This window comes from Podarcis tiliguerta, assembly GCF_965153285.1.
Source record: "Podarcis tiliguerta genome assembly, chromosome: Z".
Lineage (NCBI taxonomy): Eukaryota > Metazoa > Chordata > Lepidosauria > Squamata > Lacertidae > Podarcis > Podarcis tiliguerta.
In genome coordinates this window covers 19,088,517-19,108,033 of record NC_139553.1, presented here as the reverse complement: position 1 = coordinate 19,108,033, position 19,517 = coordinate 19,088,517, and the positions used below count along the sequence as shown (strand labels likewise).

Genomic DNA, 19,517 nt, shown 5'->3' with positions numbered 1-19,517 from the left:
TAGGGACCCCACACTGGATTTGTGTTGGGTTTACTCCTTAGCATTTTATTCCTCCAAAGATGTCCTGCAAGGCAGCAAAGGTTTAGGATTGTAGTTTTCCTTCTCCTGGATGGGCTACCTTCCCAGGTTGATGAGCCCTATCTGGCCCTTGCTTTCCTTTACAGCACATGCAGAAACTGCCTTCTTGACCCTTGGACTGATTATTGGTCTCATCCGCTCAATCCTCCAGAGGCTGTCTTCGCACACAAGGGAAATCCCTAACTTACTGGGGGTTTGAGACCCATCGGCTACCCTCACTTGGTTTAGCTAGCCAGTTGGAGCTGTTTCCCAGTGTGTGGCCACTGTCATATGCTGACAGCTTCTAGGAGCCACAAGTGAGAGCTGAGTGCAGGGTGGGGCCCCAAGGTGGACAAACTACCCCAGAAGGAGCATGAAGTGTCCTCCGCCAGTGGTATTACCCCTCCCTAACACACCATACATAAATACAACATAGCAAAAGTAGTCATAAACAATAAATAGAACATTTAAAAATACACAACAAGCTGTACAATGTCCACATGAATCACTACAAGATCTAAGATAAAGATACAGAAAGAAAGGAAGGAAGGAAGGAAGGAAGGAAGGAAGGAAGGAAGAAACCAGCAAAAAGCCCCCCTGCTGCCACCCAAAACACAACCCTCTACAACACCCCAGCCCAAGATTCTGTTCAGCAGCCTCAGCTTTTGTAGCTGGAATGAGTCAAAGCTCCATCCTCCCTGGCCAGATGGGAAAGGCCTGCAAAAAAGGGAGTGGGTCTCCCAGGACTCATAGCCAATATGGTCTTGGGGAACTGCCAGTTCTGTGGAATCATATGATTGTAAAGGGACACCAAGGGTCATCTACTCTGACCCTTTGTAATGCAGGAATCACAACTAAAAAAAGCCCTGGCAGATAGCTATCCAACCTCTGCTGAAAACCTTCAAGGAAGGAGAGCCCACCACCTTCCGAGGGAGAACATGCCACTGTCAAAATGGTTCTTGCCACCAGAAAGTCCTTCCTAACATTTAGCAGGAATCTGCTTTCATAGAATCATAGAGTTAGAATGAACCCCAGTGGTCATCTAGTCCAATCTAAACAAGATGCCAGGTTTTCGCCCAGCGACTTACTTACAATAGGAAGAGCTTCTCCCCTGGCGCCGGGTGTCTGGAAAATTGGAAAACTATCCTTCTCATTTTGCGAAGGAGGTCAGAGGGGCTCCTTTAATGCCAGGTAATTAAAGCCACCTTTCCCTGGAAGGCGATGTCAAGCCGTTTCACAAGACGCTTCACTAAAAGCTTCATTTACTAGAATGACTTTTGCCAAAGGGGAACCAGAGCCGGCTCTTAACTGATGGGGGGAGGGGAGAGATGGGGACGGTGCCCCCTTTCTCTTTCACACAACAGAAGGCATCAGCCACCCTCAGAGGTCTTTATTTGACTTGAAAACCAGGAACCTTCCAGAGTGTGATCCTTAATAGATGATACAAAAAGTATGTCCACTGTATGGATAGATGTCTGCATGAATGCACCAAAATCTCATCATTCATTCCTACTTGTAGTTGAAAATTAATTTGCTAGGCTGGTGAGGAGGATTATCTTCAAAACTATGCTTCCACTGGGTGCATAATAAAGTAATGCCAAATCCTATAAAAAGCATCTGGAGGTTCTCTGGGCCTTGTCGTAATCTCAAGTTATGTGTCATTTTCTCAATTCTAGCTCTGTTCCAGAGTGAGTGGTACCAAGTACCCAGTGTAAGATTTGGGGCTGTCTTCCATCGAGATCCAATGAGCTGCTAAGATGATTTATAAGACCAGCTCTTTCGACAGTACATCTACACTGGTATCATCAAAAGGACTTAGTCACATTAATAGCATTCTAGGATTCATTTGCGGTTTTTAAGGCCTTCTGTCAGGGACTCTTCAGCTGTGATTCCCGCATTGTAGGGATTGAACTTGATGACCTTTGGGGATCCCTTCCAACTCCAGAATTCTGTCATTCTGTCTCCCCATGACTAAAATATCTCTTCTTGTTCTTTTGCAGGTGCAAGCCCAACAAAAAAGAAAAAAGGTAAGCAGAAATTCAGACCTCTTCTGTCCTGCTTTGGGCCAGTCACTGCCTCTTAGGCTAACCTACCTTACAAGGTTGTTGTAGGGATTAAATGAGGACTAGGAGCTGGGAGACCAGGGTTTGAATTCCCAACTCAGCTTTGAAGCTCCATGGGTGACCTTGGGCTGGTTGTTGCCTCTCAGCCTGGCCTACCTCACAGTCTTGTGGGGATTAAATGGGAAGGGGGAGACAAGCCACTGTGTTGCAGTTATAGAGTGTTGGACAAGGACCTAGGAGAGACCACGGTTCAAATCCTCTCTCTCAGTCATGAAGCTCACAGGGTGCCGCTGGGGGCCAGTCACTGCCTCTCTTTCTAACCCACCTCACAGGGTTGTTGTGGGGAATTAAATAAGGAAGGGGAGAGAACTCCCTGAGCTCACTGGAGGAAAAGAAAGGTGAATTACAAATGCAATAAATAAACAAACGCAGTAAGACAGCGGTCATAGCCTATGATTGATCCAGCAGGAAGAATAGCTGCTAAAATCCTAGAATTGGAGGCTTGGAAAGAACTCCCAAGGGTCACATAGTGCCCCCCCTACAATGCATGAATTAGAGCTGTTGATTCCTGGTGGTTGTGCTTAGCTCCTTTGCAGACTGAAACCCCTCTGCCTTGACCTTAACCCTAACCACAGCTGCCTCTGAGCTTTACGCTCCATGCTCGCCTTACCCCAGGAGACCTGGAGAGAAATAAGCAGGGCAAAACCAGGGCCCCTCTCCCTTGAGGTCAAACCCAGAGGCATACAAAGGTCTTGGCCAGGCCACTGCTTCCACATTCTCTGCCCCTCTCCCTCAAGAGGGAGGCTAGTGAGCAGAACATCCTGACAGACTAGCATGGCTTGAGGTGAAAATGTCTTCACAGGCAAAGTTGTATCTCCTGGTGGAGCCAGATTGGCCTTCTGACTGGATTTTTCCATGCCAAATGAAGAATTGTAGGAAGCACAAATGTTGAAAGCTTTCAAACTCATGCTAGGCCCAACCAAGAGCTCTCTTGCTATTTCCACCTCTTTTCAAAGGTTTTTGGGTTTTTTTTTACAAAGGCCTCCATGGAATTGTAGGAAGCACAAATGTTGAAACCTTTCAAACTCATGCTAGGCCCAATCAAGAGCTCTATTGCTATTACCGCTTCTCTTCAAAGGTTTTTAGTTTTGTTTTTTTTTACAAAGGCCTCCTTGGTATTATTGTGGAGAAGCTGGTAAACTGTAGGCTGGACAAAGTACAGTAACTGTTAGGTGGATTTGTAGCTGGCTGGCTGACGGAACCCAAAGAAGGTTTACTAATGATTCCCCGTCATCCTGGGGGAAAAGGGCAAGTGAGGTACTGCAGGATTCTGTCCTGGGCCAGTTGTTGTTATTCAACATCTTTATAAATAACTTTGATGAAGGTATTGAGGGGATGCTCACCCAATTTGCAGATGACACCAAACTGGAAGAGCTAGCTAATGCCACAGTAGACCTTAACAGATGGGAAAACTGGGCCCAAACCAACAAAATGAATTTCAACAGGGACAAATGTCAGGTTGTGCACTTAGGCAGGAATAACCAGCTGCTCAAATATAAGATAAGGGACATCTGGTTTGCCAGTTGTATATGTGAAAAGGATCTAGGGGTCTTTGTGGACCACAAGCTTAACATAAGTCAACAGTGTGATGCAGCAGCAAAAAAAACCCCTAATGTTATTCTCGGCTGCATCAACATAAGTATAGTGTCCAGATCAAGGACCCAAAGCAATGGATTCCAGTTACAGGAAATGAGATTATGACTATAAACATCAGAAAGAACTTCCTGACAGTAAGAACTGTTCAGAAGTAGAATAAACTCCCACGAGAGGAGTAGACTCTCCTTCAGTGGAGGTTTTGAAGCAGAGGTTGGATGGCCATCTGTCATGTATGATCTAGATGCAACTCCTGCATTGCAAGGGGCAGGACTAGATGACCCTCAGGGTCCTTCCAACTCTATGATTCTAAGATTCTAAGATTTTAAGAGCTGTGTCGAAAAATTTAGAGGGGGCTGATCGTACTCCTTAGTGCACTAAACTGATGGATATTGCCCTGCTGGAAAAACTAACTAATAAGCTGAGAGTCCTCAGAGGCTAAAGAAAACAGATGATTTTGTACCTGTTTTGTCGGTCTTCATCTTATTTGTAAGCAAGGAGGAACGTAGCAAAAGACCCTGCTTGGCCCACAAATGAATATGGCTGAAACAGTGACTCAGGGCATTGAATTCTTGAATTCCTTTTCCGTAGCATGATAGGGCCCATGTTTTGCAACGGTGCCTTGTTTAACCATTATGTCTAAGCTGTAAATAGTTCCAATCACTACATTCCACGCATTCATGTACTTGTGGTTTATTTATTTTGGTTTTATTTTATGTCTATTTTTATTCGGCAGTGCTCTATAATTGTATATGGACTGTGTATATTGTCATTAGATGCTACTTGATTACATAGTATTTTGCAGAATCTCATATAACCTTTAAAAAAAAGGAAACAAAGAAAAAAACCTATGTTGGCCAGAGTCTGTGGCAGGGGAGAGTAGTGGCCAATCAGTTCCAGTTTGTGTGTTGGAAGAAAGGTGGGTGCCTGTTCAGAAGCGAAAATTAACACGCACTGTTTCCACAGGCAAAAAACATGGCCCCCCAGGACCGCCTGGCCCACATGGACCTCCTGGCCCCCCCGGAATCCCAGGGATCCCTGGGATTCCTGGCACCGCCGTGATGGGACCTCCCGGCCCTCCAGGACCTCCTGGCCCCCAAGGCCCCCCTGGCCTGCAAGGCCCCACTGGTAAGTGCTGCTTCAGCAAAGGGCAATCATAAGAGCAAAACAGGCCTGTGTAGCTAGGGCAGGATTAACTCCATCCTTCCATCCATCAGCTGATACCACAAATGGGGGGAGATGGCCTCACAGGCAAAACTGGAGCTTCTGGTGGGTCGATATTGAACATTTGGGCAAAGGGGAAAGGCCAGTCATGGTGGTTCAAATGCTGAACCACCTGGCTATCCCTGGCTGTAATAGAATAGAATAGAATAGAATAGAATAGAATAGAATAGAATAGAATAGAATAGAATGGTAAAGGAACCCCTGACCATTAGGTCCAGTCATGGCTGACTCTGGGGTTGCGGTGCTCATCTCGCTTTATTGGCCGAGGGAGCCGGCGTACAGCTTCCGGGTCATGTGGCCAGCATGACTAAGCCGCTTCTGGCGAACCAGAGCAGCGCACGAAAACGCCATTTACCTTCCCGCCGGAACGGTATCTATTTATCTACTTGCACGTTGACATGCTTTCGAACTGCTAGGTTGGCAGGAGCAGGGACCGAGCAATGGGAGCTCACCCCGTTGCGGGGATTCGAACCGCCGACCTTCTGATTGACAAGTCCTAGGCCCTGTGGTTTAATCCACAGCGCCACCCGATATTAATACACATTCTGTTTTGCAGGTGCCATGGATAAAGCAGGACCTAGAGATGTACAGGTGAGATATCTATCCTGAGGGAAGAATGACAATGAATCCTCATCTAGAAAAGCTCTCCCTTCTTAACATGGAAAGCTAGCCTTTATTGAACAACAACAAAAAAGCCCTTCTTAGCAAAGGAGGCAATGATGGCTACCAGCCTGGATAGCTGTAAAAGAGGATCAGACAAATTAGCGGAGGAGGAGAGAGTTATTGATGGACACTAGCCATGATGGCTGTGTTCTCTCTGCACAGTTGGAGGCAGCAGTACTTATGAATGCTAGTTGTTGAAAACCACAGGAGGGGAGGGGGCTTTTATGCTTGAATTCTGTTTGCTGATTTCCCTTTAGGGCATCTTGTCAGCCACTATGAGAACAGGATGCTGGACTAGGTGGGCTGAGAGCCTCATCCAGCTAGGCTCTTCCAGTGCTCTTATGGAACTTCCAAGTCCAGAGGCAGTCTATCTCAATTCCTAGGCTCTTCAGGGTATTTGGCTGCTGCAAGAACAGCATACTAGACTAGGTAGGGCCCCACTGATCTGAAACAGCAGCCTCTCCTGAAGGTTACAAGCACACAGACTCTTCCTGTAGCTAAAAATTGTTGAAGAGCAACTTTGGTGGTACTCTTTGCCTATCTGAATCCCAAAGAACCTTTTCCTTGGTCACCCAGAACCTCTAATATAATCCTAGAGTTGCCGAGATGGAAGGGACCCAAAGAGTTGTCTAGTTCTCAAGTGCAGGAATCACAAGCAACACAGGAATCTTTGGCACAGCAGCTTTATGTGTGCCTAGCAAAAGTAATTTCAAGCGGTCCTCTTTTAATTTGCAGCCGGCTGTTGTTCACCTTCAAGGGCAGGGATCAGCGATTCAAGTCAAGAATGGTAAGAATCCTGAGGAACTGGACTTTGGAAACTGCACCCCTTCTTCCTTCTTTGGTTCCATATCTTCTAACAAGGTGGGTGTGGGGAGAAAAGGCCCATCCCACGTGGCCATAGCATCCTAGTATTGTAGAGTTGGAAGGGATCCCAGGGGTCATCTAGTTTCACCCCCTGCAAGGCAGGCCTCACAGCTGAAAAATCCCTTAAAAACATCATGTGAATGATTGAATCATAGGGTTGGAAGGAACCACCAAGGGTCATCCAGTCCAACCCACTGCAAACGTAGGTATCCCAGCTAGAGAATCTCCAGACAGGTCATTAACCACCTTCTGCTTAAAAGCCTCCAATGAATCAGAATTGTAGAGTTGGAAGGGACCCACAGGGTCATCTAGTCCAACTCTCTGCAAGTTCAGGAGTCACAGCTCAAGAAAACCCGACAGATGGCCACCCAACCTATTTAAAAACCTCCAACGAAGCATAGAATTGTGATGTTGGAAGGAGCCCCAAGGGTCTTCCAGTCCAACCCCCTGCAATGCATCTAAAGTATTCCTAACAGGTGGCCCCCCGACCCCGGTTAAAAACCTCTTCCTTCCAAGCCCCCATCCGCTTGCCTGCCAAGCGGCTGTTGCCTGTGTTCACGTTGCTCTGGTATTTTGTCTCTCCTCATCCCAACGGGTACTGAGTGACTGCCATTTTCTCATACTGAGATCTTTCAGGGGGAGTCCTCAACGACTGGTCCCGCCTCGCCCTGAACCCCCGTGTCTTCAAGCTGCATGCCCGTAGCGGGGAGCTGGAGGTGCTGGTGGACGGCACCTACTTCGTCTATAGTCAGGTAGAAGTGAGTACGGTCTGAGTATGGTACCTCTGAAATGCAAACCGCCTGGGTCGTCCGGGGCGGGGGAGGCTTTGGAGCAAGCAGAATGTGTCTTTATTACTTACTTTTTAAATCTATTTCTATTCTACCTTTCCTCCAGGGGTCTCAAGGTGGCATGCATATATTTCCCCATTTTATCCTCACAACAACCCTGCAAAGGCAGGTTGGACTGAGAGTGACTGGCACCCAAGGTCTTACCCAGTGAACTTAATAGGCAATTGGGGGATATGAACCCTTTTCTCTCCTGGGTCCTAGTGCTCTTTACCCATGCAGCCGAAGGTGCTCACTCAGTGGTGACCTTGCAGGGCCAGTCTCAGCCTCACCTACCTCTCAGGGTTGTTGTGGGGGATTTAATGAAGAATACACCGTGTACGCCACTTTGATCTCCTTGGAGAAAAAGATGGGATATAAATTTGATAGATAAAGAAATGTTAACATCCTTTTTAAAAAAAATTAAAATAATACTTTGTTGGCTTGTTAACAAAAAAAGGTGCAAACATAACAAAAAGAATTAATACAAGAATGGAACATTTTTGTTTTCTTAAAACAAAAATGGAACATTTTAAAGCATCACAGCCTGGAAGGACAGAAGTATCCAACACAGCTCTGAAGGGATAGTAAAGTATCACTCATGCAAAGATCCAATTTACAAGTAATAAAGCTTTCTAAAACATAAAAAGTATTCTCCATCTCTGAGTTCCATCACTAGCAAGAATAAAGACTCTGTGTAGTCTTGGACGAGCCAAACATTTGCATAGACACTATGCAGTACGTTAGCTGTTGTTTCCTCATTACAGGGGGTGAATTAGATGACCCTGGGGAGTACAGTTCTTTTAATGCTCATTCAAGCTCTGCCCTTTTAGATTATGCTTTTAGATTATGAAATGCTTTTCAGAAAGGTTTTCGGCCAATTAACCAAATCCTTTTCCTCCCAGTCTGGGACATGTTGCTTCCATGCTGCTATCCCGCTGGAAAAGGCCTTCTGTTCCTATTCCCAAAATAGGGTGGCAGAGAGAGAATCCCGTGACAGAAGGAGGTGCTTTGTTTTCAGTCCAGTTGCTTGCGTACAAAGACAGGTCTCAAAGCATTGTAGGGTTGGAAGGAACCCCCAGAGGACATCTAGTCTAGCCCCCTGCAGTGCAGGAATCACCAATGGCAATCCAACCTTTGTTTAAAAAAACCTCCCATGAGGGAGAGTCCAGCACCTTCCAAGGTCATTTATTCCACTCTCGAACAGCTCTTACCTTCAGAAAGTTCTTCATAAGGTTTTGTCATTTGACTCCATTGGTTTGGGTCTTCTCTGGAGCAGCAGGAAAAAAGCTGGCTCCACCTTCCAGGGATGTTGGAAGACGGCTATCAGGCATTACCCTCCAACATCTGCTAGGTTCTGCCTGCCATGTCCTTGCATCCTTCCTAGAGTTTTAAAACAGTTGCTTCCCTTCTGCAAGCGGAATCAGACCCTCTTGCTTTTTCTGAAAGGGGAGAGGTAGCGATGCTTGCCGAGGCATTCTTTTTATGGCTGGCTTTCTAAACGTTTTCGTGCTTTATCACAGCGGTGCAAGACTCCCAGCCATTCTTGCTCCTCTTGCCGCAATGTAGGGCAATACAAAGGAAATGATCAAGAGGGTAGGGCAACTCTCTTGTGAGGAAAAGTTGCAGTTGTTTGCGGCTTATTAGTTTGGAGAAACAGCGAGTAAGAGGCAACCATTATAGGAGTTTATAAATGATGCCTAGCATGGATACAGTGCAAGGAGAAAAGCTTTTCTCCCGCTCTCCTAACACTGGAAACTCATGGACATCCAATGAATCTGAATGTTGGAAGGTTTAGAACAGGTTTTTAAAAGTACCTTTTTGGCACAGTTTATAGTTAAACTGTGACATTCACACCCCACAAGAGGCAGTTGATGGGCACCAACTTGGCTTTAAAAGAGGATTAGGCAGATTCAAGGAAGCTTGGAGGACTTTTGATGCCTACAAGCCACAATTGCTGGGCTATGCTGTTGCAGTGCTTCTGAACACCAGTTGCTGGAAACCGCAGAAGGGGCAGTATTGCTCTTGTGTTCTTGTCCTGCTTCCCACAAGGAACTGTTCAGCCTCTATGAAAACAGGATGTCAGGCTAGAGGAGCCATGGGCCTGATTCAGCAGGCTAATCTTACGTTCTTATGAAATACTCTTAGGGCTCTTCATTTGTTTGAACAAGGAATGTGCTGATTGAAGGTCACTTGGGCATTTCAATTGCCCTTGGAAACAGAGGTAGAATTGTAGAGTTGGAAGGCACACCAGGGGTCATGTAGCCTGGCCCCCTTGCCTTCCTAAAATAATGCCCTTTCCCCCCTGTCTAGGTATATTATATCAACTTCACGGACTTTGCCAGCTACGAGGTGGTGGTGGACGAGAGGCCCTTCCTGCAGTGCACGCGGAGCCTCGAGACGGGCAAGACCAACTTCAACACCTGCTACACAGCCGGGGTTTGCCTCCTGAAAGCCCGGCAGAAAATCGCCGTGAAGATGGTCCACGCAGACATCTCCATCAACATGAGCAAGCACACCACCTTCTTTGGGGCCATACGGCTGGGAGATGCTCCAGCATCCTAGAGGGGACTTGGACAGGGAGAACGGACAAGGGATATTTATTCATTGGTGCGGCAGCAGGAAGGAAGGGCATAAAAAGGGGGTCCCCTCTGGGTTTTGCATTAGGGAAAAGGAGATCCCCTAGCATTCACTAGGAAAAACTGAGGCTGGGGTGGGATCATATCACTCGGTTCTCTTTGACAAGCAAACGTTGGATCTTAAAATGAGACTCCTGGATATAGAGCCCTGTGATCCATGGCCCATCTGTGCCAATTGTCGTGGAATATTCAGGTGCCCTGTGCTCAGTAACTTGTCCCTAAGTCAGTTCACTGCCCCCTAAGTCCATTCACTGCCCCCCCCCCGAGTTGAGTTTAAGAGGGAATGCAGACCTTTGCAGGCTAAGCAGGCAGACTTGTGTCAGCATCACCAACCCTAAGCTGGGGAAACAAACAGAGAAGCCAGTACTTCAATAGGAGGTTGCTGAACACCTTTTTCATGTTCAGATATAGTCAGATATTGAACAGGCTGCAATTGGTAAGGATCCCAGAAAAGAATTGGTGCTCGAGGACACTGCACATGGGTTGGATGCTTACCTTTTACCCAATTTGTGGGGAAATATTTTTAATTCTAACTCTGGTACTCAAAAGTTGCCGCCCACTCAGAAGGACCTCCACCATCCCAGCAAGTGACATTAAGAAACACTGCTGCCTCCAGATGTGGAGGTGGAACATAACCACAGTTGTTAGTAGCCGTTGATAGCCCCCTCCTGCTCTACATATTTGTCCAGTCCTCTTGTAAATGCCATCCAGGTTGTTGGCCATCACTGCCTCCTGCGGGAGGGAATTCCATAGATTAATGAAAAATTGTTCCTCCCCTGCAAATTCCTCGGGTTTTGACCATGCTGGTAGAGTGGTGGTTCAGCTCCCCAATGCAGCTTAGGGTGGCCAGAAGGGTCCACGGGCACAGGGGAAACGGCCAGGCGGGCATGTTCTCCACTGTATGGTCTGTATATAGAATATACATAATGTACATAGACAGGGATGTAAGTTTACGTGAATTGTCGATATTTTCCATTGCAAATAAAACTTTTTCCAACCTGATTTTGGATGCTGTGTTTGGAATGGTCAGGCCTTCAGTCGGAGTGTGGGGAAATCATAGAAAGGTATCTCATCCAGCCCACTACAATGCGGAAACCACTAGATTGTAGCAGTGGAAGCAACAGGTGACCATCCAATCTCAGTTTAAAAACCTCCAATGAGGGAGAGTTCACCTCCTTTTGATGGAGTCCGTTCCACGGTCAAGCAGCGCTTACCATCAGAAAGTTCATCCTAAGGTTTTGTCTCCTTTGTTGTCACTTGAAGCCATTGGTTTATCTTCCATGTGACAGCCCTTTAGATGTTTGAACTCCCGGCAAGGCAAGAACCACAGTTCAATAATCCTTGACAGGTGGCCATCCGTCATCTGCTGACAAACCTCCAGTGAGTCAAAGATCAGAATTGTAGGGTTGGATGTAACCCCCAAAATTCATTTAGTCTAACCCCACTGCGATGCAGGAATCCCAGCTAGAGAATCTGACCATCACTTGTATGGAGTTAACGCTTCTATAATCCTAAAACCTTGAAACAGATGGCAGACCAGTGGGATCCATGCTGACTTGCCTTCACTGATCCCGTAGTTGAAAGGGCCCGTCCCCAAGATTCAGTCCAACACCCTGCAATGCAGGAACCACAGCAGAAGAAGCCTTGACAGGTGGCTATCTGACCTATCTTTAAAAGCAGTTTTGAATCCATTGGTTTGGAGCCCCAAGCATGACATAAACCTGTGTCCCTTCCATGCACCACCTTGGTGTAAGACTCTTAATCTATGGTACAACTTGCAAATTTGTTGTCTGTGGTGACATAATTTCCCTCACAGGCTTTCTGAGTCTCTTCAGTCCATCCTCACACCATTTTATTCTATTCCTCTTCATGAAATGAGTTTCAGGAAGCATCAGACCCTTCATGACAACTCCTACAAATAATTTTATCCTTAAATGCCTGGCGGAAGAAGCATTTTTCAATGTAAAACTTTTCAGTCAGCTCATCAGGTTTGTAGAGGAATTGGATTCATTAGAATCATAGAACTGTGGATTTGGAACGAAGCCCCAAGGAACACTTAGTCTGCAATGCAGAAATCGCAACAAAAAACCATCCCTGCATTATTTTTATTTATTTCCTAGACTGCTTTATGATTTTAAGCAAAATAATCTCTTGGTGGTTTGCAAGGTACATTCAAACATCCAATAAAATATTCCAAAATAAAACATCACAGAAAAAGATAAAATATACATTCAAAACTAAGAGGAAAATATAATCTTGGGTTAAAGGTTTCAAAATACAGTGGTACCTCGAGTTACAGACGCTTCAGGTTGCAGACTCTGCTAACCCAGAAATAGTACCTCAGGTTAAGAACTTTGCTTCAGGATGAGAACAGAAAAAGTGCTCTAGCGGAGCGGCAGCAGCAGGAGGGCCCATTAGCTAAAAGTGGTGCTTCAGGTTAAGAACGGACCTCCGGAACGAATTAAGTACTTAACCCGAGGTACCACTGTAGGACATAACACACAAAGGTCAAGTATAGAATGCACATTTAACACAGCAAAATTAACAACAAAAAAAAGCAAAACATTTCAAAGTAAAGCTGTTCTAAAGGGGGTCAAATGTAGAATATGTATTTAGAAGCACAATTAGCAGGAGAATATTGTCTTAGACATTGGAACATATCTGCTGTTGTTGCTTCAGCTGCCAATTACAATTATTATTACATTTATTTATATCTTGCCTTTTTCCCAGACTGGGACTCAAGAGAAAATGGCACAGTTAAAATACAGAAAGATAATAAAAAGTAATTCAACTCAGAAGGGGTGCAGCTTCCCCCACCACCACAACCTTCAGCTCTAGAAGAACATCTTTGGACTTTGGCCAGGCAGACAGATCTTCCACCAGTGGCTACCTGCACTCTAGGATGGCACATCTGTTGATTGCATTTGTATCCCAGCATTTTCCTCCCAAGAATCCTTTGTTCTCTCCCTCCTCACTGAGAGCCAGGGTGGCGTAACGGTTAAAGACTGTTGGACTATGACCTTGAAGAGACCAGGGTTCGAATCCCCACTCAGACATAAAGCTCACCAGGTGACCTTTGGGATCAGTCACTGACTCTGCCTAATTTACTAGACAGGGTTGTTGTGTGGAGTTCAAGTCCTTGCTCAGCCAAGAAACTCACTGGGAGACTGTGGGGGGTCTGTCAATGCATCTCAACCCAACCTTCCTCACAGCATGTAATCCAGCTTGAGCTTGAAAGAAAAGGTGAGATATGCATGTGATAAATAAATCCCCACAATAGCAACAACCCTGTGAGATAAGATTATGCTGAGAGGCAGTGACTGGCCCTCAAGGACCCCAGGGAGCTTGGATCGTTTAGATGAGAGCCTGGGGGCCCATTGTATGTTCCTGATGTCGGGAGGGGGTCGGGACTGACCCAGACCATCCCATTGGGCCACCCACAGTTTTGTTGCCCAAGGGCTACCAGTTTCCTCAGAGCGGAAACAATGGTCTGCTCAATCTGGGTGGGCTGAGGGATGCCAGAGGCCTAAAGATCATGAGAAGAGCCTTGCTTGATCATGCCAATGGCCCATCCGAATCCAGCATCCTGTTCTCACAGGGACCAAATGCCCCTAAGAGACTAGGAAGCTAGACAGACTACCCCTGGACATGGATGTTCCTTAGGAGTGTAAGAAGAGCCTGATGGATCAAGCCACTGAGTCCAGCATCCTTTCCTCACAGTGGCCAACTAGATGCTGAAATGGGAAACCCGCAAGCAAGCCCTGAGAGCAAGAGCACACACACACCACCCGCAGTTTCCAGAAACTGGTATTCAGAAGCATGAATACCTTCAACTGTGGAGGCAGAACATAGCCATCATGGCTAGTAGCCATCAATAACTGTCTCTTCCTCCATGAATGTGTCCAATCCTGTTTTAAAGCCGTCCAAGTTGGTGGCTCTTACTACCTCCTGTGGGAAAGATTTCCGTTTGCTAAGAAGTGCTTTATTTTACCTGCCTTGGATCTTTCTACAGTTAGCTCCTCCCAGGGAGTAAGTGTACATTTCTTTACTTGCCTCAAAACAGAATAAAACGGGGTGGTGGCATGACTTGGGCCAAGGTCTGCCTGGGTGGCCACCTGGCCTCCTTCCTCTCTGCTGCTGCTGCTACGTTGGGTCCAGTGGTGGGCAAAGATGGGATGCCAAAGCTAGGAAGGACCGCCCCCTCCCTCCGCCTTGAAGTCCTTTCTAAACAGGGCTCCATTGGACTTCCCTGAGCATTGTTCCCTTTCCCCCTTCTTTATTGGAGCACCCAGGATTCTGCTTCTCTTTGCTATGCAGGAAACACCCTCTGAGAACCTGCACTACAACTTCCTCTCTAGCTCCTATCTAGAAGGTACATAAACAGTGCTATAAATAGAGGCAGCCAGCAGCCTTTCCCTGGAGTTGCGGGAGTAGAGGTTTGGGTTTGGGATCCCCCACTCTCACCATGCCAACAACAGAACTGCAAACTCAGGGATGTTTGCAGAAGGCTATTGCTGATGGATAATGCATAAAGAGATGTAAGGAACCCACAAGAGGCATTTTTAGTCCAATCCCCTGCAATGCAGGAGTTGCAAATAAGGAGAGGGAGGAGACTGTCCCAATGTGCATCACTTTACACTTACCTGCCTCAATTCAGATTTGCCTTTTCCCTCCTTTTCTTTTATCCCCTCTTACCAGAAACCTTCTCTACCTCACAGCTCATTACATCTTACCCAGGTATTTTATGGCTGAAATGTACCATCCTCGGCTACTTTGAAATTATGGCCATGAGCATATTTGATATTCTGTAAATGTTTTCAGAAGCACGAAGTATTTTTAATTTAATTTTAAATTTTAATTTAATTTAAAAAAATTAATTTTGCTGCTTGCAAAGATGTAAAGTTGGTTGTGTAATAAACAGCAACTGCTCACTCCAGAGGGGAAAGCAGAGGCAGAAATCCTACAGGCCATTTACAAGGGCAGGATGAATATTTAAAGATTATAAAATTGTAGAGTCTGCTTCCTTGCTTGGAGATGGAGCAGGCTCCACTTTGTTTCTTAGGGAGCCCAGGCAGAGTAGCATGCAGGTCTTAGCCCTTTTCAGGAACCAGCGCACACTGGCGCAGAGGAGGCCCACAGTGCACACCAAAAATGCAGTTACAGCCAGATAGACCTTGTACGCATTGCGAGGGCAAAGCTGCCCAGCCTGTTCACCACTGATTTGAGTTGTGAAGCTTTCCTCCCCATTGCGGTAATAACACAGCGTCTCACCCAAGTCCAGCACGGAAGTGCCCAGGATTTGCAGCCACTTTCGCTCGCAGCAGCTGAAGGGGTTTCCAGCCACAGACAAAGACCGGAGGCTCTTTCTTAGCTGCTTTGCTGTGGCTTCTTCTATGCTCTCCAGCTGGTTTCCTTGGATGTCCAGTTTCTCCAGCAGGGAGCAAAGCAAGCTGGGAGGGATGGCACTCAGGTCATTCCCTGACATGTCCAGCATGCTCAGGGACACCAGGCAAGGGAAATTCAGGCTGGCGGTCTTCATTTGGTTCCCTCTCAAAGAGAGCTCCTGCAAAGATGCTTCCAGACCCTCCAAAGCATAACTGGGCAGGACCAGACCCTGGTTCTCTGACAGATCCAGGGAGGCCAAGGGCGTTCGGTGGAACAGGCATCCGTGCACCAGCCCGAGGTTGTTCCCGCGTAAGCTGAGGTGCCTGAGGTGTGGAAGGCAGTGGAAGGTAGTGCAGTCCTCTGTTTTGGCATGGAGGCACTCTCCCTTAGAGGAGTTCCTTGCTCGACAGAGCTGGATGTGGTTGAGGCCAAGGTCCATCTCCTCCAGGTCAGGAAGCAGGTCGAAAAAACGTGGCGGCAAGTGTCTGATGGAGTTCCCTTGGAGGTCCAGCATCCGTACAGACAGTGAGGTTTGTTTTTGCCATGCCCTGTCAGCAATGGGACCTGGTGAACTGTGATCCATGGGCAGCTCCACGGCAATGTCACTGAGGCAATTCCTTGCCAGGCTTAGAGTCCGAAGGGAAGCCAAACCACGAAGAAGCGCAACTGGGAATGATCCCAGGCGGTTGCTGCTGAGATTCAGGTCCATCAGTTTTGCAAAGCTCTGAGAGACATTCTGAGTGACGTTCTGGCTCTCGTTAGTCGCTGTGGTGATGGCGTTGTGGGAGAGGTTGAGGTACCGAAGCCAGTTCCTCCTGGGGAGCAGCGGGAGGGCATTCAGCCGGTTGTGGCTCAGGTCCAAGGCATGGAGGCGGCAAGGAGCCTCTTCTCCTGCCCCGTCAAAGGACTCCAGTGCGTTGTAGCTAAGGTTCAGGACTCGCAGCTGGGCTAGGCCGAAGCCTGTGATGCAGTGGAGGGAATTCATGGACAAGTCAAGGACCTCCAGGGCCCTGAGCTGGGACAAGGCCCCTTCCTCGATCTCAACAAGGGAGTTGCGCCTCAAGTGCAGTTCCCTCAGCCTGGGCACCCCCTGGAAGATGCCATTTGCCAGACAGGTCAAGTGGTTCTCCGACAGGTCTAGCCACTCCAGAGCTGGGAGGTGGTGGAGGTATGAGGCCACCATCTGGTTGTCTAAGCCGTTGGCTGAGACATCAAGGGCTGCCAGGCTCACCAGTGACAGGAAGGCATTTCCATTGGAGAAATGGTCTTGGTGGAGTTGGTTCCCGGCCAGAATCAGGGAGCGAAGATGGGCAAGGTGCCCCAGGGCTCCCCCGGACAGTGAGTGCAGGTGGTTGTATGACAGGTCCAGCTGCTCCAACTGTTCCAAAGCAGATGTGTCATGGTCTGTCAGGTTTGAGATGGCATTGTGGGAGAGGTCAATCTGCTTGATTTCATAGCTGAGTCCTTGTGGAAACGTGGTCAAGCCTCTGCCTCTGCAAGAGACAGAAATCCAGGTCTGGAGAGAGGAGGAGTAAGAAGAAGGAAGTCAGACAAACATGAGAACATAAGAATAGCCCTGCTGGATCAGGCCAGTGATCCGTCTAGTCCAGCATCCTGTTTTCACAGTGGTCAAATACCTCTGGACCTGGAAGTTCCAGAAGAGCATCAGAAGTGTCTGCTCAATCAGGCCAACGGTCCAACTAGTGCACCATCCTGTAGTTACAAGGACCAATCAGATGTCCCAAAGGCAAACCAGTAAGCAGAACCCAAGCACAAGAGCTCTCTCATTCATTCATACATTTCATTTTTATGCCCCTTTTCCACCCCCCAAAAAATCAAACTCAAAGTGACTTATAACAAAGCTAATAAGAAAGTGCTTCAAAATCAAACAGTGCAAAGAGCATTTTCATAATAACATAGTAAAACCACACAATAACAAATATAATAACACATAAACAGCAACATTTCAGTCTTCTCCCTTCCTCTGGTTTCTAGCAACTGATGTTCAGAAGCACTGATGCCTCTCATTGTAGAAGCAGAGCATAGCCATCAGGGCTAGTAGCCAATGTTATAAGAATTCTAAGGTCTCTAATATAGAATAAATGTTCATAAATGCACAAGATAAACACACATACATAAGTATATAAACCACATGTCTGAAATAGTACAGGAGAGCAATCCTTGAAGCCATTTGGACTCTCCCAAAGGGACCTCAAATATTTCTCTGTAGTAGGAGGAGGATGGGGAAAACCTTCCAATTGTCTTTTCACTTGCAAATCCCATTAACAAAACTGTCTGGAATCTATGGGGCTTACCCCCTTCCTGCAAATCCAGTCTGGCAAGTTTCTGTTAAGCTGAGCAAACTGTCAATAGGTGTAAACTAGTAAATAAGAGATTTAGGAACTAATCTATTTACCATTTCAAAGGAATGGCCCTGCTACTAGGACAATGTAATTCCCACTGCAGATAAATATTTGAGGTCCCTTTGGGAGAGTCAAAATGGCTTCTTTTAATCAAATTCATAGTTTTATTACAAAAGAACATAAAAACGCAAACTCTGAGACCCTTAACACAATTTATAAATTTATTAAACACAATGGGTGGAAGAAGATTAGTTTCTAAATTGTATTCCATATTGCTTAATTTAACTTACAGATCTATGGAACCCCATAAAAAGATACGGGAGCTGGATATCGGCACAAAAATTATTCCCTGAGGATTGGAATAAAATTTGGGAACTGCCAAAAATCTGTTTCCAGCTTTCTTAGGGAAAGCTCAATGAAATTGATTCACAGATGGCATCATACCCCTTTGTAAATGTAAAAAATAATAATGGTGTTTTTTGTTTTAAATTATTCTTTATAGAGATTCATTATTTATACAGTTAATCCATACATTTTTCAAAATATGTTTTCTTCCATATCAGCTAATTGTCAGACGGGTTGCAATAAACTCAGTACATATTGATGGCAAAATCTAATTTGGTACAATATTTTTGGGATTTAATTTTGACAGAGGTGAAAGCTCACCCTTGAGAGGGCTGTGTGTCCAATAGGTTAGAGCAAGCCTAGGGAACCCGTGACTACAAATCCCATCAGTCTTGACCATTGGCCATGCTGGCTGGAGTCCAAGGACATCTGGAGGGCCATAGATGTCCCCAGCCCTCTTGAAAGATTCTAATATATACAGACCCAACCTCTGTATTAAAAAACTCCAATGAGTGGTTGGACTGGATGACTGTCCCCTTCCAACTCTACAATCCTGTGATTCTAGGTGCCTTACCTTCCAGCAGGGCAGAAGTTTGGGGGTCTCCTTTTGGCGAGGCCATGCTCTCAGAAAAACAGGCAGCAGCACCCAAAACAGGAGGTGTACCTGGAGGAAGCCCATCGCAGCTTCTAAAAGCCACCCTGCAGTGCCTCTTCCACTGTCCCAAAGGAAGGAGGTTTGGTGTATAAATAGACCTGGGTGTCTGCAGGGAGATGATAAGGGCTGTGCATTTCTCAGGACCACAGAAGCCACAGACTAGGCACTGGGAGGCTTAATGGGGAGTGGGGGAAGAGTCCAGAAGGGAAAGCAAAACCAAGGAAGGACCTCAGAGGACCTGGGAGAGCCTCTTAGCCCCAAAGGGAAATCGGCTATTTGAGGGAAGGGAGCCCAAGGGATTTCTCAGGTAATCCCCCAGCTGGAAAACCCACTGGCTTCCAGGGGGGGATTTTGCATCACTGGTAGAGCACCTAGAAGCACACAGAGGGATGGGAGTTCCTACCGATCCCAAAATCCAGCTTTTCTTTACATGTTGAGGCTCAGATGATTCCCTCAGGGCTGAATGTCCATCTGTGAAAATCATAGGATTTTAGGGTTGGAAGGAAGCTCTGAGTGCACCTAGCACAACCCCCTGCAATGCTGGAACCACAGCTAAACCATCCCTGACTGATGACCCACCAACCTCTGTATACTTCATCCTTCCTTTAACTTAATGGACCAGATCCTGACTGTTTTCAGGCCGGGGAGCAGAACCAGAGCCCATTTTGATGCATTTCAATGGCTATTTGTTTTAAAAGGTCCCTGGAATGCGTAAATATTCAGTGTAGTCTTACAACTTTCCAATCGTTGCATACTGAGGGCACAGTGGAAGAACCAGGGAA

General features: G+C 46.6%; 2 protein-coding genes across 7 annotated transcripts in view; one reads left to right on the top strand and one right to left on the bottom strand.

Annotated features, from left to right (window-relative positions):
* EDA (ectodysplasin A) overlaps positions 1-10,989 on the top strand; it is a 50,800-nt gene extending 39,811 nt beyond the window's left edge. For 2 of the 6 annotated variants that reach the window (XM_083423914.1, XM_083423912.1), the window contains exons 3-8: positions 2,058-2,084; positions 4,740-4,901; positions 5,554-5,588; positions 6,396-6,447; positions 7,152-7,282; positions 9,662-10,051. In XM_083423914.1, the coding sequence (XP_083280040.1) occupies positions 2,058-2,084; positions 4,740-4,901; positions 5,554-5,588; positions 6,396-6,447; positions 7,152-7,282; positions 9,662-9,913 (659 nt within the window). In that variant the 3' untranslated portion in view covers positions 9,914-10,051. Of the gene's footprint in view, positions 1-2,057; positions 2,085-4,739; positions 4,902-5,553; positions 5,589-6,395; positions 6,448-7,151; positions 7,283-9,661 lie in introns of all 6 variants that reach the window. The other 4 variants (XM_083423916.1, XM_083423917.1, XM_083423915.1 and 1 more) reach the window with 4 other exon arrangements.
* A 1,089-nt stretch (positions 10,990-12,078) lies between these two features.
* LOC310669492 (transforming growth factor beta activator LRRC33-like) lies at positions 12,079-18,863 on the bottom strand. Its single transcript, XM_083423678.1, has 2 exons — positions 18,655-18,863; positions 12,079-16,888 (listed from the first exon to the last, which is right to left on the bottom strand). Exons 1-2 carry the CDS (start codon positions 18,757-18,759, stop codon positions 14,987-14,989), a joined length of 2,007 nt encoding a protein of 668 aa, XP_083279804.1. The 5' UTR covers positions 18,760-18,863; the 3' UTR covers positions 12,079-14,986.
* Between the last annotated feature and the right edge of the window lie 654 nt (positions 18,864-19,517).